Source organism: Lupinus angustifolius, chromosome LG06 (assembly GCF_001865875.1).
Source record: "Lupinus angustifolius cultivar Tanjil chromosome LG06, LupAngTanjil_v1.0, whole genome shotgun sequence".
Classification (NCBI taxonomy): domain Eukaryota; kingdom Viridiplantae; phylum Streptophyta; class Magnoliopsida; order Fabales; family Fabaceae; genus Lupinus; species Lupinus angustifolius.
Genome location: NC_032014.1, coordinates 27,812,616 through 27,832,083, shown reverse-complemented (window position 1 = coordinate 27,832,083; position 19,468 = coordinate 27,812,616). Strand labels below are relative to the sequence as shown.

General features: G+C 35.1%; 1 protein-coding gene across 1 annotated transcript; it reads left to right on the top strand.

The window, feature by feature from the left end:
• LOC109350577 (2-isopropylmalate synthase-like) lies at positions 2,579-19,099 on the top strand. The gene is made up of 7 exons (XM_019591800.1): positions 2,579-2,596; positions 3,799-3,885; positions 13,468-13,568; positions 15,935-15,968; positions 16,049-16,123; positions 17,304-17,449; positions 18,700-19,099. The coding sequence occupies exons 1-7, from the start codon at positions 2,594-2,596 to the stop codon at positions 19,097-19,099; spliced, it is 846 nt and encodes a 281-aa protein (XP_019447345.1). The 5' UTR covers positions 2,579-2,593.

Below are 19,468 nucleotides of genomic sequence, written 5' to 3'. Positions count from 1 at the left end.
TCAAGAATAAAATACAATTTTTTTCCTAAACACATTAAAGGTTCCTTTGATGTTAAAATCATCACCTTTAAACATATTCAAATACTAATAATTTCTAATATTTCCAAACAAATAACTTATCTAACATTGTCCAAAAATATAGTTTTTCCATCTAAGAACAAGGAAGAAATTTCAAGATTTACAAAAGTCAAAAACTACATAAAGGTTCATATGATTTTATTGTCATCCCCTTTAGTTATGACTTCATAAAATACTTAAAGAACAAATATAAACTCTAGTTTATGAACAAAATAATAAAAGCTCATAACTTTCTATGAAGTATGAGAAGAAGATAAAGAAGATAAAATAAAAGACTACATTAGTTTGTATAGGAAATTTAGTGTAAAAATGAGAGAATGGGGTGAGATATTTATAGGAGAGTCTTACCCTCATCAAATCATAAAATTTAATGCAAAGTAAGTAGATTTAGACTAGCATAGGTGATGTGTTTAATGGTGGTGGAGTGAGAGGATTTGTTGGGTGATTTAGGGGATTTTGTGTAAGAGGATATGTACTTTTGCTTGTTTAACAAGCAAACTTCTTACATGAAAGTGATGTTATCTTTTCGATGACACATTCTCGATTAAACCATTCCCGAGTATTGTCGGCTAATACCTGGTCAGATAATAAAAATCTCCCGATTTCGGTTTACGGTTAGAACTTCGAAACACAGAATTCGAATTGAAAAATATTTAGAAATGTGTCCTGAACGAACTTGATGTCTATCTTGACTCAAAATAATATTTCAAAGTCAATTGCGCAATCAGAATTTTATTCCAAGTTATGGAACTAACACGTTATTGGGCCGAATTCGAGCGAATTTGGGCCCGACAGCAGCTCAAAAACTTTCTGTCGCAGAAAATTACTAAAATTTACCATAAAATAGGAAATCACAAAACAAGACTAACACTCATCTATGGTTTAGTCTAATTCAATATCGATTAATTTCTAAAATTAATCGTTGTTAAAATAAATAATTAATAAAACATACACAAAAAATTCATGGTGTTACACCCTCTCGCCTGGGCGAGGAAGAAACAGTAGCCCTGGTCCCCAATTGTCACCTGGGCGAGCCAACCTTGCTTGAGCGAGTGGTTCTCGCTTGGGCGAGGGCCAGACATGCGTTTCACCTATTTTGGGCAATTCTGGTTGCCCGAGCGACAGTCCCTCGCTCGGGCGAGACCTAGGGGGTGATTGTGACCAGTTTAAATGGATATTTTGCTTCAGCGACAAACTCTCATTTGGGCGAGCCAGACAAAGAATTGAGTCTGTTTTGATGAATTTGTCGCTTGAGCGACAGTCTCTCGCCCGAGCGAGATACAAACAATAATGTTGACTGGTTTTGACTGATTGAATGCTTAGACAATAACACTAGCTTGGGTGTGAAGTGTGTTTAACACTTGGGAAAGATCGTGGCTCAAATGGTTGAGTCTGATACCCAAATCAACGAACTTATACAGTTACCTTTGTTTTTGCACCTTATTGGGGCAAGGATTCCAATGATGACATTGTGAGCAAGGCGATGCCTAAAAAGGATTACATGATACCACGCAGTGAGGTCGTATGACCGGAAGAGGCTTGGCCATGTGGCCATCCAGGATATTTCAGTGATGGTTCGTAGTGGTAGGGATATTATTCCTCTATTGCATGATAACATAAGATCAAGTTCCACAAGAAGCATTCCTTTCGGAGATGTCTTATGATGGGTCGATCGATATAAAAGAATGATTAAAAGATTTAATCGGTTACTCATTAGGAATAACGAAGTAGTGGAGAGGAAAATTACGGGAGACGAACGAGCCCCGCAATGTTAAGAGGGATGACGATGGCGGTGATTCGTCAGAAAAGACTTGAGAGAGAGTCTAGGTGAGACGAGTCCCTTATATTCCTGGATGAGGTATTCTGTTGGATTGGACAGTTCTCACAGCACAAACTAGACGATCTCTGACAACCTATCTTTTTAATCAGGATCAATGAGAGGGATGCCCATCTTTTAGGTGCGTTCAAATCGGCTTGTTATGAGACCTGTACTCTTGGTTATTTCCGAATAGTATATTGGGAGGATATTATCGGAAGGATTGATGAAATAAGCATAACATTCATACATTAAGATCGTGGGTATTGATCCTCATGATCCGAGTTATAACATCATTCATCATTGTGCATTATGTTTGTGATCTATATTGTGTATATTATGCGTGTTTGTCTAGATGTGATATTTCGTGTAATTCCATGCCGTCAATGAATAATATTCATTAGATGTCTTACTCCACTTTTCATTTCTTTTCTTCCTGCATGTCTTCGGTTCATGTTCTCGTTCAGATGGACCGTACCGCAAGGATTCAGAGCTACCGATTCTTGCTGTCCCAGGAGGGGACATGGTGTAGTGGTGGACACCGATACACCTACAAAGGCCTTATACCTTAGAGTTGGAGATGATTTATGATGACTCTACAATGCGCTTCCATTCACATCATGCGAACTTGGAGGCTTCAATGTCTTTGGTGGATTTTACACAGGAATCAACACTACTCACTTAATAAAGACAAGCAAAATGGTTTTATATTTAAACTACACTTTTAATTTCATTTTTATTTGAACATTTGAATTACCTTTATTTGCTTTGAATTTTCATAATATTTATTTATAGGTGGCAGAGTGCTCAGGATTGCATGACCGGAAGAGGCTTGGCCATGTGGCCATCCAGGATATTTCAGTGATGGTTCGTAGTGGTAGGGATATTATTCCTCTATTGCATGATAACATAAGATCAAGTTCCACAAGAAGCATTCCTTTCGGAGATGTCTTATGATGGGTCGATCGATATAAAAGAATGATTAAAAGATTTAATCGGTTACTCATTAGGAATAACGAAGTAGTGGAGAGGAAAATTACGGGAGACGAACGAGCCCCGCAATGTTAAGAGGGATGACGATGGCGGTGATTCGTCAGAAAAGACTTGAGAGAGAGTCTAGGTGAGACGAGTCCCTTATATTCCTGGATGAGGTATTCTGTTGGATTGGACAGTTCTCACAGCACAAACTAGACGATCTCTGACAACCTATCTTTTTAATCAGGATCAATGAGAGGGATGCCCATCTTTTAGGTGCGTTCAAATCGGCTTGTTATGAGACCTGTACTCTTGGTTATTTCCGAATAGTATATTGGGAGGATATTATCGGAAGGATTGATGAAATAAGCATAACATTCATACATTAAGATCGTGGGTATTGATCCTCATGATCCGAGTTATAACATCATTCATCATTGTGCATTATGTTTGTGATCTATATTGTGTATATTATGCGTGTTTGTCTAGATGTGATATTTCGTGTAATTCCATGCCGTCAATGAATAATATTCATTAGATGTCTTACTCCACTTTTCATTTCTTTTCTTCCTGCATGTCTTCGGTTCATGTTCTCGTTCAGATGGACCGTACCGCAAGGATTCAGAGCTACCGATTCTTGCTGTCCCAGGAGGGGACATGGTGTAGTGGTGGACACCGATACACCTACAAAGGCCTTATACCTTAGAGTTGGAGATGATTTATGATGACTCTACAATGCGCTTCCATTCACATCATGCGAACTTGGAGGCTTCAATGTCTTTGGTGGATTTTACACAGGAATCAACACTACTCACTTAATAAAGACAAGCAAAATGGTTTTATATTTAAACTACACTTTTAATTTCATTTTTATTTGAACATTTGAATTACCTTTATTTGCTTTGAATTTTCATAATATTTATTTATAGGTGGCAGAGTGCTCAGGATTGCTTTTGCAGCCCCACAAGGCTCTTGTGGGGGCTAATGCTTTTGTTCATGAAAGTGGCATTCATCAGGTTAGTCATTGTATTCTAATGTTTAAAACTTTTATGTTTATGGATTTTGACATAAAAATGTACATAGAAAATAACTAACTCTTATCTTACTAAGTGAGGTCAACTACATAAATCGAACAACGCTATACCATTCTATCATAAATCATATTTATTGACAAATCATTTATCTTTAAGTTATTTTTAATCATTTCCTCTATGATTTTTTTTGCCTCTCTCTTCTTCTACAAATTAGACTAGTCTTCATTTGATCTACTCTCTTTATAGAGGTTTCTACTAGACTCCTCTATACATGTCCAAAACAACTAAACATGATTTCACTATCTTTTCTACAATAGAAAAAACTCTAACTTTATTTTTAATGCATTCATTTCTAGTCTTATCTAATGTGTCTACTTATCCAATACAACATTCTTATTTCTACTACATGAAGTATGTTCTCTTGTTGATCTTTATCATCCATGTATCATTTGTGTTTTCTATTAACACTTTGGATTTGCACAAGTAGTCATCCATTATAATATGAATTAGAATTACACATGACTATCTTTGAATCTAATGCTAATATTTCTTTTGTATGCTTTGGAAAATTAATTGTTTCATTCAGACATAATACAAGCTTATATTTGAAGAAATTCTAATAGTAAAATGAACACTATAGCATCAAGCTCAAAATTTTGTTGTAATAACTCTTACTATATGATTTAGAAATATATTTTTGCTTATAACTAAAAAAATCTTTCAAATCAATAAGAGGTTGATCTAATAGCAAAAAGTCAGATTAAATCAATAAGTATCATACTAGGTCTAAAATCAATGTTCGATCATTCGAAGTAACTATTTGTTAGGAGATACAATCACACACTCTAAAAAACTAGTTACATACCTATTTAGTGAAAATATACCGTTAATTAATACCCCAAAAAAAATATCATTCAAATTTGAGGTAACTGTATTGCAAGATAGGGTGTTTTTGTCTATTTTTGACAATTATAACATATTTGAACTATTATGCACTTGAACCAAAGTTGAATGTGTTGGGAATTTAAGCAATTCATTTAAGCACAATTATTTTAGAGCGGCTAATGTTATTTTTGTGATATCTCCCATCAGTTTTTCTAAGTGTGTGAACTTATAGATTCTTATAACATTGGTGGCAGTGTTAAAAATTCTATTCTACTATTGCAAATATTGAACAGTATCTCGGAATAGATCATTGTTATCCAAGTCATGTGAACGATTGTGTTTGACTTAACCTTTCCATGACCGGTGTTCATGTATTTCTTTTGTCCAAATATCATAAGTTAACTCAAGGCATAAAACATTTCATCTGTTTCAACTATCATCTTTTGTCCCAAAAAAATTATATCCACAGTAAATTAAATTTTATAAAATAATATAAAAATATTAATTTTTATTTTTATGATTTTTTCTTTTTAATTAAATGAGACATTCTAATCAGATAGAAATATAAAATAGAACAAAAATTAGGACATATAATCTCCATTCATATGCTTCAACCTTAGTTTCTTGATCCATGTGCTTAAACAAATATTGCCAATATCCCATATTTATATTTATCCCTATAGAAACTTCTCCTATTATTTGTGATTGACAAATTAAAGTCCATCTACAATACTCTCATCCCTCTATGTGATTTGTCAAACATCTAAATACAACTTTATATGATACCAGATGAAAATCTCTGTTGTTCCCAACCCTGTCCCTAACCAATCATAATGAAGTAAAATTGATAAAGTTATGAATATTTAATTTTTTTAATTGACGTGGCATAATATGATTGATTTGAGACAGAGTTTGGGACAACAAATTCTTGTCCATATGGTACATAGTTATGCATGACAATTGTCTTCATTAAATCATTCAACTCCTCATTATGGGAACCATAGTAAGTTAAGGTTGATGAACAATATATATGAGAATCGTTGTTACCCTCATGTAATGGGGTAAAGATTTGTTGTCCTAAACTATATTTTAAACCATATTTCCGATTAACGAAAATTCATAGCTCAATCAATATGCAATTATCCCCAATATGATGACTGAATATCTCATGATTGTTGAGACATATATATATATATCAGTTTACCATATACTAGTCGTATTATAGTTGTTCTTCATAGTTACGGTATCCAACTAGTTAAAGTATAGTGCTCTTATATTACCCATTAGAATTTCACCCTTAAATCATTATACATGATGCCTTCTAAGAAGAGAAAAAGAAAACTCAATGCAGCCATTGATTATGCCCTAATAAGATTACTAATGATGACAACCTCTTTGTGGATTGCCATTGTTGTAGGATCGTTTCTTGTGAAAGTCCTTTTTAGTTTTGATTGCACTTGTATTTGCTTGATTTGCTTTGTAGTTTTGCTTTGAATTTGCCTCGGTTTGGACTTAAAGAATTTCTTTGTAAATGATTGATATTGGAATGATTGCTCACGGTTTGTAGTTGATGATGGGTTGTATGTTGTGGATGATTGTTGGTTGATGATGGAATTGATGTTCACGGGTTGTAGTGGATGATGGATGAATGTTGGTTGATGATGGAGTGTAAGGTGATCACGGTTTGGATGGTGGATTGAAGGTTGGTTTGTTTGTAAGTGTTTAAGAATATGGAAGGGGAATTGGAATGGTATGGCGCCACAAACAATGAGATGTTTGATAAGCCTTGTGAAGTTCGCCACAAGAGAATGATACTCTTGATAAGAACAAGGGTTCTTGACTCAGCCAAGAAGCTAGGAGAAAACTCACTAACAGTGGTTATTCAAAATAAAATTCAATCGAATTTATTCCTTGTGCATTTGGTTCATATATATAGGAAAAGAAATTCGGTTTACATTGCCATAATCAAAAGGCATGAGAAGATAAACTAATCCTATCTAATCTCAATCTAACCTCCATGTGTTTGGACGAATGGTGATGGTGGATTTGAATTGAGATTGCCTTGATGAGTGGTTGAAAAATATCTTCCATTATCTTCATGTTAATGATATAATTTGACCCTCCTTTTGATTTGCTTGTTTGAAACTTAGATTAGGAGATCCTTATATTGTGGCGATTAGATCTCCCTTAATTATAGCCTTGTGGACTTGGTCCTCCTTTTGATTTGCTTGTTTGAAACTTAGATTAGGAGATCCTTATATTGTGGCGATTAGATCTCCCTTAATTATAGCCGTGTGGATTTTGGCTCTATCTTTTCCCCCCAAGCTTTTCATCCACGCCCTATCTCCTTGCTTTATCTCTAAGTGTGGACGTGTATCTTTTCCCTCCAAGCTTTCATCCAAGTGTTCTATCTCCTTACTTTATCTCTAAGTGTGGTCGTGCCTCCCTTCCTACAAGACATGAACCTTAATTAAAAATAAATGAAACCAATTTAAAGGCATGATAAATCCAAGTGTTATATCTCCTTGCTTTATCTCTAAGTGTGGTCGTGCCTCCCTTCCTACAAGACATGAACCTTAATTAAAAATAAATGAAACCAATTTAAAGGCATGATAAAAATCCTAAACTAGTGTGGGTTTAAGATAACTCCCCACTTATTTATGGTCCTAATTACTAATGTAAGAACTAAAGAGATCAAGGTGGATCCTCCCTTAGGCTGTGGCCTTCCTTGAGCTCTTCATTAAGACTTATGCAAATTAAAGCCTTCTCTTCATGCTTGGTCCCATTTGCACTTGTTTCCATGATAGAAAATATGAGTTGCCGAAGTGCTTCTTGGGCCTTTTTGGTCTTAGCTCTAGTCATAGGTCCTCCTAAGCCATGTAAAGGGTCTTCAATGATGTTATGTCCCAATGGGTTTACATCATCCCCTCCTTCTTCGAAAGAATTCGACCTCGAATAAGCATTTTCATCACCTGTATCAAAAAAAGTTAAGTCAGCCACATTGAAAGTAGCACTAATATTTCCATACTCACTAGGCAAGTCCAATTTGTATGCATTGTTGTTTATCCTTTCCAAGACTTGAAAAGGGCCGTCCCCTCTAGGTTGAAGCTTTGATTTCCTCTGAGATGGAAATCTTTCTTTCCTCATATGGATCCAAACCCAATCTCCTGGTTCAAAGATGACTTCCTTTCTTCCCTTGTTGGCTGATCTTGCATAACTCTCGGTTCTCTTCTCAATTTGTTCCTTCACCTTCTCATGTAGCTTCTTCACATACTCAGCCTTGGCTTTACCATCTTTATGTTTCAACAATGATGTACCTGGAAAAGGTAATAAATCAAGGGGAGTTAGTGGGTTAAAACCATAAACAATTTCAAATGGTGAATGCTTTGTTGCACTATGAGTTGCCCTGTTATAGGCAAACTCCACGTGGGGAAGGCACTCTTCCCATGCATTTAAGTTCTTCCTTAGGACAGCCCTCAACAAGGTAGAGAGTGTCCTATTGACCACTTCAGTTTGCCCATCTGTTTGAGGATGGCATGTGGTAGAGAAAAGAAGCTTTGTGCCAAGCTTTCCCCAAAGGGTTCTCCAAAAGTGACTTAGGAATTTGGCATCCCTATCACTCACTATGCTCCTTGGTAAGCCATGTAGCCTTACCACTTCTTTGAAGAATAACCCTGCAATATGACAAGCATCATCAATTTTTTTGCAAGGTATAAAATGAGCCATTTTAGAAAATCTATCCACTACAACAAAAATTGAATCTTTGCCACTCTTAGTTCGTGGTAAAGCAACCACGAAATCCATGGATAAGTCTATCCATGGTGAATCAGGGACGGGCAATGGAGTGTAAAGTCCATGAGGCATGGCCTTGGACATGCATAAATTCCTCGACTTGTTTTTTAATTTCATTAGTCTCTTAAGGATTGCTCCTATAGGCAGGCCTATTGGGCAATGATGCTCCATGAATCAAGTCAATATGATGTTCAATGCCCCTTAAAGGTGGAAGTCCACTAGGGACTTCTTCAGGGAATACATCATTGAACTCATTCAAGAAGTCTTTCAAATTTTGAGGCATAGAAGCCTTATCAATAGCCGTGCTATTTAAGCAAAAACTTTGGCACAAAAGTAAGTACATGGGCTGCCTTGTGACTAGGGCATGCTTTACTTCACTTTTTGTGAAAAAGTAGCTTTTCTTTTGACCCTTTCGATCATTCTTCTTGACTTGGCTAGAGTCTATGGTTTCAGCCGTGACCTCCTTTTTCTCTTGGTCAATCTTTTCTTTCAGCCTACGCTGATCATCACTCACTTGTTTTGGGGACAAGGGTGATAAGACCATTTTATGATTATTATGCATAAATGTGTACTTGTTAGTACGCCCTTCATGGGTAGCATTTTTATCATATTGCCATGGTCTTTCCAATAGCATATGGCTGGCCTCCATGTTGACCACATCACATAGGACTATGTCCTCATATTTTCCAATGGAAAAAGGGACCTCAACTTGCTTATTCACGACCATCTCCCCCACATCATTAAGCCATTGCAGCCTATATGGTGTTGGGTGTGCCTTGGTGATAAGCTTCAATTTAGACACCGTTCTTGTGCTAACCACGTTAGCACAACTTCCTCCATCAATGATGAGGGTACATATGTTACCTTGTACAAGGCAGCGAGCATGAAAAATGTTTTCTCTTTGACTTTCCTCATGATTTCGGTTTTGACTCCCAAGGAGCCTCCTAACCATGAGTAGGTCTCCATCGGGCATATTAAGATCACCCTCATTGTCATGTTCTTCATCACTAGCTGACTCAGATTGGGACTCAATGTCCCCATTTAGAACCATCATAGTTCTTCTTGTAGGGCATTGAGACGCAATATGGCCACGCCCCAAACATTTAAAACATTTTATATCACGGCTCCTTTGATTTGGATCAAGGGGCTGCTTACCTTGGGACTTGGTTGTCCCCACGGCTTCTTTAGAACTAGGGACAATTTCTTTTGTTGCATTGCCCTCCTTCTTGCTTTTGTCTTTCCAAGTATTTGGTGGATACTTGGTTGTTGAATTAGAGGAGTACTTAGACTTCCTCCTCTTGATTTGTTGCTCTACCTTGATGGCCTTTTGGACAAGGTCATCTAACTCAACATATGGTTGAAGCTCCACAATATCCTGAATTTCAGGGTTCAACCCATGTAGGAACCGAGCCATTGTAGCTTCTCGGTCCTCATGGAAGTTGGACCTAAGTAAGGCCAGCTCCATCTCCTTGAAGTATTCATCAACCGATTTGTTACCTTGAGTTAGTCTTTGCAATTTGTTATGCACATCTCTTTGGTAGATCTTTGCAATTTGTTATGTACATCTCTTTGGTAGGAACTCAGAACAAACCTTCTCCTCGTCACCCTCTTCATCCCCCCCCCCCAAGTATTTACTACTTCCTCACCATACCTCTTCCTCTCCTTTTGGATCTGGTCCCACCACACCATGGCATATTCCTTAAATTCTAGGGCAGCAACCTTTACCTTCTTTTCCTCACTATAGTGTTGGCATTCAAACACTTGTTCCATCTTTAACTCCCACTCATGATAGGCCTCAGGGTTATTAAGTCCTAGGAATGTAGGGACTTTTATTTTTACTCCCTCTAACCTATCATCCCTCCTCCCTCCTCCTATCTCCACTACCTCCTCTCTCAAGGCCACCTCCCTCACGGCCACCCTCAAAATCATCCTCTTCATACCTTCCTCTCTCGTATCCTCCCTCATACTCATCCTCCTCTCACCACGGCCCTCCTCCTCCTCATGCCTATTTCTCCTCTCACCATGGCCCTCATCCTCACGACCACCTCTTCTATCTCTCCTCCTCCTTCTCCTATGATCTATCTCACTACTAGAGTCACCCTCCAGCCTCCTAACATCTATTCTCATTTCATCCATTTGCCGTTGTAGGGCCTGAAATTGGGTGCTTATCATGGCATGTAGCACGGCTGTCCTTGGTGATAATGGAGAACCACTATCTTCTGGACTAGCCATAATGTCACTCTCCTTACTCTTCTCTCAAGTGTTTACACTCTCTCACTTTTCTCTCAATTTTCTCCTTTGATTCTTGAGTGAGTCAAGTGATCAAGTTGTAAAAAAATGTGTGACAAGTTCACAAGATTACTAATTTATTTGGTTTGTGGCTCGGTTGGATTGTGTGTAGGTTGTAGGGTTGTGTTTGTGTAGGTTTTGTGGGTTAGGGTTAGGTTTTGGTCTCGACTTGGGTAGGTTTTGGGATTAGGTTTAGGGTTTTGTATTCAGCTTGATGTGTTTGGGTTAGGGTTAGGATTTACATTTGGTTTGTGTAGGTATTTGGGGTTAGGTTTATATTTTGGATGATTTGTGTTTGGGGTGTCTCGGGTTTGTAGGATATTTTGTGGATGGATTTGGTTTTTGTAGGGTAATGTGTTTAGGCTGTGGTTTTGTTTGTATGTATGGCCTTTGGTTCGGCCAAGGGAAAGAAATTGGGTAGAAGATGAAGAATTGTAGAAAGACGAATTTGAAATTTTGTGGGCCTTTGGTTCGGCCCTGAAATGCTGGTACCGATTTGATTTAGTGATGCAGTCACAAATGCCTTCTTCCCATGCTTAGTATGCCCCACCTTCTTCTGTTCAGGATATGTGTCCCTATGCTCCTTGATAGTTTCAGTGCAAGTATTTAGGGTCTTATGGCAACAATGGCCCTCCTATGACTCATCTTGGATACCATCAGCCTTACTTGTGGTGCTGCCTCAAGTTCAATGCCTTGGTCTTATTTTTTATAAAGATATTATTATTGTGACTTTCAGGCAAGAACTGAGCTCTAATGACCACTTGATGACAACCTCTTTATGAATTGCCTTTGTTGTAGGATCGTTTCTTGTGAAAGTCCTTTTTAGTTTTGATTGCACTTGTATTTGCTTGATTTACTTTGTAGTTTTGCTTTGAATTTGCCTTGGTTTGGACTTAAAGAATTTCTTTGTAAATGATTGATATTGGAATGATTGCTCACTGTTTGTAGTTGATGATGGAATTGATGTTCACAGGTTGTAGTGGATGATGGATGAATGTTGGTTGATGATGGAGTGTAAGGTGATCACGGTTTGGATGGTGGATTGAAGGTTGGTGTGTTTGTAAGTGTTTAAGAATATGGAAGGGGAATTGGGATGGTATGGCGCCACAAACAATGGGATGTTTGATAAGCCTTGTGAAGTTCGCCACAAGAGAATGATACTCTTGATAAGAACAAGGGGTCTTGACTCAGCCAAGAAGCTAGGAGAAAACTCACTAACAGTGGTTATTCAAAATAAAATTCAATCTACTTTATTCCTTGTACATTTGGTTCATATATATAGGAAAAGAAATTTGGTTTACATTGCCATAATCAAAAGGCATGAGATGATAAACTAATCCTATCTAATCTCAATCTAATCTCTATGTGTTTGGACGAATGGTGATGGTGGATTTGAATTGAGATTGCCTTGATGAGTGGTTGAAATAATATCTTCCATTATCTTCATGTTGATGATATAATTTGATCCTCCTTTTGATTTGCTTGTTTGAAAATTAGATTAGGAGATCCTTATCTTGTGGAGATTAGATCTCCCTTAATTATAGCCGTGTGGACTTGGGGAAATTAGATTAGGAGATCCTTATCTTGTGGAGATTAGATCTCCCTTGATTATAGCCGTGTGGATTTTGGTTCTAGCTTTTCCCTCCAAGCTTTTCATCCATGCTCTATCTCCTTGCTTTATCTCTTAGCTTTTGGACGTGCTCTTTTCCCTCCAAGCTTTCATCCAAATGTTCTATCTCCTTGCTTTATCTCTAAGCTTTTGGGGGTGCATCTTTTCCCTCCAAGCTTTCATCCAAGTGTTCTATCTCCTTGCTTTATCTCTAAGTTTGGCCGTGTCTCCCTTCCTACAAGACATGAACCTTAATTAAAAATAAATGAACCAATTTAAAGACATGATAAAAATCCTAAACTAGTGTGGATTTAAGATAACTTCCCACTTATTTATGGTCATAATTACTAATGTAAGAACTAAAGAGATCAAGGTGGATCCTCCCTTAGGCTGTGGCCTTCCTTGAGCTCTTCATTAAAACTTATACAAATTAAAGCCTTCTCTTCATGCTTGGTCCCATTTGCACTTGTTTCCATGGTAGAAAATATGAGTTGCCGAAGTGCTTCTTGAGCCTTTTTGGTCTTAGCTCTAGTCATAGGTCCTCCTAAGCCATGCAAAGGGTCTTCAATGATGTTATGTCCCAATGGGTTTACATCAACTAACTTCTTAAAAATTTTAAAAAATAAAACCCATAGGGTAATTATGTGAAGTAACTTTATGTAATATTCTAAATAAATATGACACTTTTATGTGTATATTTAGTACAATATGATTGAACAGAAAGGACATCAAGACCCTTCCAGAATCATGGACCATAGAAATCACTTTAAAATTTTGTTTTGATTCTATTTACATTGGAACTGAATTGAGTATCTTAACATGAATTACATTCAAGCTTCATTTTGATTTTTTTTTCTTGACAAAGCACATTTTTTCAGCTATTTTTGGGGCTTATGTATTTCTTTCTTTTTTAGATGGCCTAGTTCTAAAGCTCACACTAGTGGTTTCTTTTTTTTATTGGAATTTATTCATATTTTTCTTCTTTGTAGGATGGAATGATTAAACACAAAGATACATATCAAATAATATCTCCAGAATATATTGGGCTTGAGAAATCCAATCGAGTTGGTATTGTACTAGGGAAGCTTAGGTATGCCCTTTGATTTTCTTATTTTCTTAAAATTCCTAAACTTGCACATATGCTTTTGAAATTCTATAAATTTCTGATCTTCTAAAATTTGAGTGTTATGAAGTTATCTTAGCATGGCATGAAATAAGTGCATACTAAAAATAGTATAATACTTTGGTTTAACCTTTTTAGTTGATTTTAATTTTAACTTTTTCTTCTTCTTTTAGGTCATAGTTGGAATTGACAATTTGGTGATTATGTGTTTAGCACAATAATTTAAATTCATTTCAATATTAAAATAAGAAAAATTGTCTATCATGAACTACTCCTCCTCATCTTTACCAATAATTTAAATTCATTTCAACATGTAATTTAAGGTTCATGTGGTAAAGCCAAACATATTAAAGTAATTGAGGTATGGTCCCTTCTTTCAAACTAAATAATTTCTCAATGATTGAAATTAGACATGGTAGATTGTGAAATATGTCAAAATTAATTAGTTTGTCAAACAATCCGTCAAGTAAAAGTGGGGTGTTTCTAGTGTGAATGGAAGTAGAGATCTCACAAAATGATGTTCCAAGACCATTGATACTAGCAATTATAAGATCAATATTATTATTGATTGGATAACCAATGATACCAAGTCCATCATCAATAAACTATATGAAACTAAGGTAATCTCCAACATTGGAAGTACCCTTTGAGGTTGAGGCAAAACATTCATTAAGAGACAAGAGTGCAAGAAGGATTGGCGTATTGTTTGTTCAGGGAGCATATCTTCTGTCCCAAAAAGTATGTCATTCCATGTGTCATTACTTATGATTAGTCAAAAAAATACTTAAATGTTAAATTTGTAATTTAAATACATTTTTTAACTAATCTCAAGTAGTGGCATATGGCATGATACACTTTTTAGACAGTAGATATGCTCCCATTTGTTTAAACAAGTTCCCGCTATAGCATAGGTCATAATAGTTTGTGCATGAGGGTCACACTAACCTAAAAGAGCTATATAAACATAGTGATCTTAATGTTTCCAATGTGAGTGACTTGGGTTGCCAATGATGGTGTCACTAGACTCAACCTTTGGTGGAGAGTAGTGAGTGTTACCAATAACATAGCCATAAGGTTTATGGGCTTTGAAGAGATGAATAACTTGATCATATTAGGTGTGATGGTTTCCATAATTAAGTTAAGTTTGATGAAGAGATTAGAAGTAGTAGTGAGTTTGATAAAGTGATAAAGGTTTTGTTGAAAGTAAGTAGTGGAGTGGCCTTTTAAAAAAATTGAAGAAAATATTTAATAGGTTGTTGTTAAGCTATAATAACAGCGAATTTTATAGTATATGTTTGATATATACTTACTACAAGTTTGAATTTTAAATGTATAGATTAAACAAGAATAATAAGAAACTAAATATCCTCAAGTTGGTAAGATAATGAAGTTGGGGGAGAATTGATGCTTCTTTGGTAGAGATGAAATTTTTTAGTTTTTTTACTATAAAAAAAGAATAAACTTAAAGATATAGCATAAGTATCTTTGGCAATTTATTTACACTTTGTATGGTTCAGAAAAAAAAATGGAAGGAAAATAAAAAAGAAGGAAAGAAAGTTCACAGAATGAAAAGAAGTAGAAACTTATGTGAAAATTATTTATTTGGTTTAAATGAAAAATGAAGGAAAGAAAATTATAACTTGTCTCTCCTATTATTTGGTTGTGAAAAATATGAAAGGAATAGAAAAATAATGTTTGTGAAATTACATGAACACTTGAGATAACAAAAGAAGGGTATAGTCATTTTTGCTCTCTTTTCTTTCATCTCATTTTCACTAGAACCAAACACAACCTATTTTTTTTATGGTGAGTTGTTTTTTTTATTAATTATTTTTCCAAACAATTTTACTTCATATTTTACCCTCAAATTTTAATAACATTTTTGGATTAAGTTCTCCTTTTAACTGTTTACTTTATCATTTGTGCATAATTTATGTTATGAATTGTTTAATTCAATATTAATAATTTTTATTTATTTTTGTGTAGTTGTTTTTAAATATTTATTGCATTTTTTATATTGTCTTCCATTTTATTATTCTTAGCCTTTGTTATGAGATATTAAAATTTTATAATAAAAATATATATAATGATAATTATTAAAAATATATATTTTAAAAATAATATAAAAAAACATTCAAAATAATGATAAGATAAACTATTGTAATTTTATTCATTGTTAAGGTCAATATAAAAAAATATTGGTGGAAAAGATTTTTATATTATTTTATTTTATTTATTGTCATTTCATTCTTCCACAATCACAATCTTTTTTCAATCAATTTGTGACTACTATTTTATCTTCTTCACTAATATTTGTGTACCTATTAATTTAGTGGACGACAAGCTTTGAGAAAAAGATTTGAAGTGGTAGAAAAATCATATATTTTGTTGTTAAAGGCATTTTAGTGTTTTCCCTCTATTTTTTGAGTTATTTGCTTTTGTTTCAGCTTGGTTATGAACTCAAAGATGATGAAGTTGAGAGTGTATTTTGGAATTTTAAAGAATTGGGTGGGAGAAAAAAGGTAAATGAAATCCAATGACTTTTTTCTTTCCCCTTTAACATGTGATTATAATATATATTTTAATCTAGATAACACTCTCCATAAAGTACCTAGCATGGTCCAATTATATTTGAAGTGTCTAACTAATAATTTAACCAATATTGAATTTTAATTTGAGTGAAGGACTCTCCATTTTGCTAGAGTAGCTTGACTAGGTACGTTGCTAGTTAAAGTTTTTTTCAACCAAGTCTCAATTTGACTCTAAAGTTACCTGCAGTAATTTGTTTTTTATTTTTATTTTGAAAGTATAACTTAATTTTATCCATATATGTGGGAGTTGTGTAACCTATTAGCATAATAATTATTAATGTACCAATGAGACATTGATCTAATGGTGTAAAGTCTCGCTAAATTTCAGCAAGGTGACTAAAGATTTAATGATTCCATTATTATTAATGATACTTGTTGGGATAAACAATCTTGCATGCACCATAGGAGAGATTAGTTTCTTATCCATAAGGTGAGTGAATATCTTTGGTAGTACTAAAAAAATATTTATTATTAATGGGTATTTTGACCATTTTTTGGGAAGGGTTAGAGGTTGGAGTGATATCAGCATTGAAATAATTTGCATACTTTGGTTCTTAATCTTCATAACAATAATGTGTCTGAATTAATTTATTATGTTTGCAATGTCATATAATTAAAATTTTGAGAAGTTTCAAAATTTTAAAAAATAAATTTTTTTCCAAAATTTAAGTGGTATACGACCACAATTACGGTCTTATTTTCCCAAAATGGTCAACAATATGCACAAATTTATATGCAGTACTTATTTAAGAAAATGGATCCTCATTATTGAAGGGTCAGTATTTAATAAGATTGAAACACATATATTTTAGAAGAAATTAATAGTGCAGATTTTAAAATATTTTTATAAATGATAAAATAAATCTAGGCTTACAGTTCCAAATATTGGAAAATTTCTTCAACTATAAAAAGAAAAGGTAGACTCTTACATATTTTCCTCTTCTAATCATTCAATAGAATCATGTAGTAATTGTTATTACTAGTGTTTACGGTTATGTTTTGTCATTATGAAGATAACTAAAACTACAATATTGTAGTACTAATTACGATTGTTGAATGTAATTTAAAATATCACTATTAACATAATAGAGGAATTTTCTATTTTTTGCAGGAAGGTGTAAAACTTGTAGAATACTCAATTATTGTTGACATAGAAGGAGTTGATTTAATTGCCACTACCCACATTGTAATTAGCAAAGAGAACAATCCTACATATAATTCTGCTTGTAATGGAAAAATTGTTCTTCCAACATTTAGGTATGGTCAATTCTAAAGTTGATATCTCTATGTCCTTTTCAATCAATATTGTGTTTTAAATTGCATTCTGAAACTATGACCATAATATTATAATTTTGGAAGTGTCTATAATAACATGGCAACTACAAGTGTATATATATCATCCACATTTTTCCTTAACTTTTCACAGTTGTGATGAATGCAAAATAATTTCAATAATTGAAATGACAATCACAATTTAAAACACGTACACATATTAATGTTTCATAATTTAAAATATAGCTTATGTTTTATTTATATTTTTACGGTGGTAGTGGAGCAAGAGTTGATGTTGTTCTCTCCAGCATTGAGGCTTATATTGCTGCAATAAACAAGATGTTGTTGGCTTTCAAATCATCATTTATCTAAGATGCAAAATTTGATCTTGCATGTTCAAATTTGCAGATAGAAATTTTATTCATTATTATTATAATGTGTATTTGAACAAGGAATAATGCTTGGCAAGCTTCGTAGCTGCCACTAGCCTATGCTACTTGTTATTATTGTAGTTCAGTTTTAGTGTAGCAGTTTTACACCAAATGTATCTCGGTCTCTTTTATGCGTTAATTCATAATGTATCTGCCGCATGCATCTGTCCAAATATATTATTGTTTTGTTTCAGCTCTTATACATAAAGAGCATATGCACATTTTGTATTCACTAATTCATAAAGTAATAAACTGAATATTACAAATATCTCTCTCTTTCTTCTCTTTCTTTTCATGACTTCTCCTTCTTCTCTCTATCTCTCTCGGTTCTCACTCCTTCTTCTCCACGTCTACAAAATCAAACATGGTATTATGAGCTTATAGATCCTGAAACACCATAAATTCTTTTCCGCCAGAAACGACGTAGTCGTCCCTGTCTCCTCGTCCTTCCATGTTGGTTCCTTCGTCAACAATAACCTTATTCCAAGTCATTTCAGCCAAACTGTCTGAGAAAAATCACTTCATATGGAAGCAGCTGATTGAAGCTCTTCTTGCTTCACATTGGTTTGAAATGTATGTTATCAATCCTCAAGTTCTACTCCACTTTCTTTCTAAAGAAGACCGCAAGTTTGGACGATTGACTCCCACATTTCTTCAATGGGAGGAACAAGACCAGCATTTGGTCTCGTGGCTGCTTCAGTCACTCTCAGAGTCGGTTCAGTCTCATGTTCTAAGGCTCCGATACACGTGGCAGATTTGGAATGAGATACATACGTTTTTTGATTCCTTGATTTGTGCTTGAAGTCAGCTTCTCCTCTCCGAGCTTCGCACCATTAAGAAAGGAACTCAGACTGTTATTGAGTTTGTATCTCGTGTTAAGGCATTGATTCACTCCCTTACTACTATTGGTGAGATAATCTCTCGTCGGGAACTAGTTCGTTTAGTGCTTGAAGGCCTTCTTTTCGAATATGAATCTTTTGTCACCACAATCAACAATAGAGATGAGTTATGCTCGTTTATTCAACTTGAATCCCTACTAATGGCTTATGAGACTTATCTCGAGAGGATTCATCCTCCCACCAATGAGATTTTCCCTGTTTTAATGTTGCTTGTTCATCTCCCAAGAACTAGTTCTCTACTACTCGACATCATCAATCTCGGAATTCTCCCTATGATGTTGATTCTGTTTTCCCTTCACAAATGATGCAAGAGCCAACATGTATGTATCGATGTGCTGCTCCTTATTCTGGTCGATGGCATGGCAATTATTTTTGATGTGGCAGGGGGAACCGGTTTGGACGTGGTCGAAGTTCAGTGTGTTGTCTGTAACACCCCAGTAATGTCATGCGACCTCCCCGGTCCATGACGACACTGAGCATGTCACCGGTAGCACCGCAGAAATGTCATGCGACCTCCCCGGCCCATGACGACACTACGCATGCCACCCACTAGCTTAAATACCCCCTGCAGTATTTTATTCCCCACAAAGGGGAGCCTCACACGACTCGAACTCATGACATCAGGGACAAATAGTCATTAATTACATGAGTCGCTACCATTAAGCCATCATGTA

What these genes read in the sequence shown, in the direction of transcription:
- LOC109350577 (XM_019591800.1), top strand. An exon ending in ATTGTACTAGGGAAGCTTAG is followed by an intron (nt 13,569 to 15,934) that starts GTATGCCCTTTG and finishes CTATTAATTTAG; the next exon opens with TGGACGACAAGCTTTGAGAA. An exon ending in TGAGAAAAAGATTTGAAGTG is followed by an intron (nt 15,969 to 16,048) that starts GTAGAAAAATCA and finishes CTTTTGTTTCAG; the next exon opens with CTTGGTTATGAACTCAAAGA.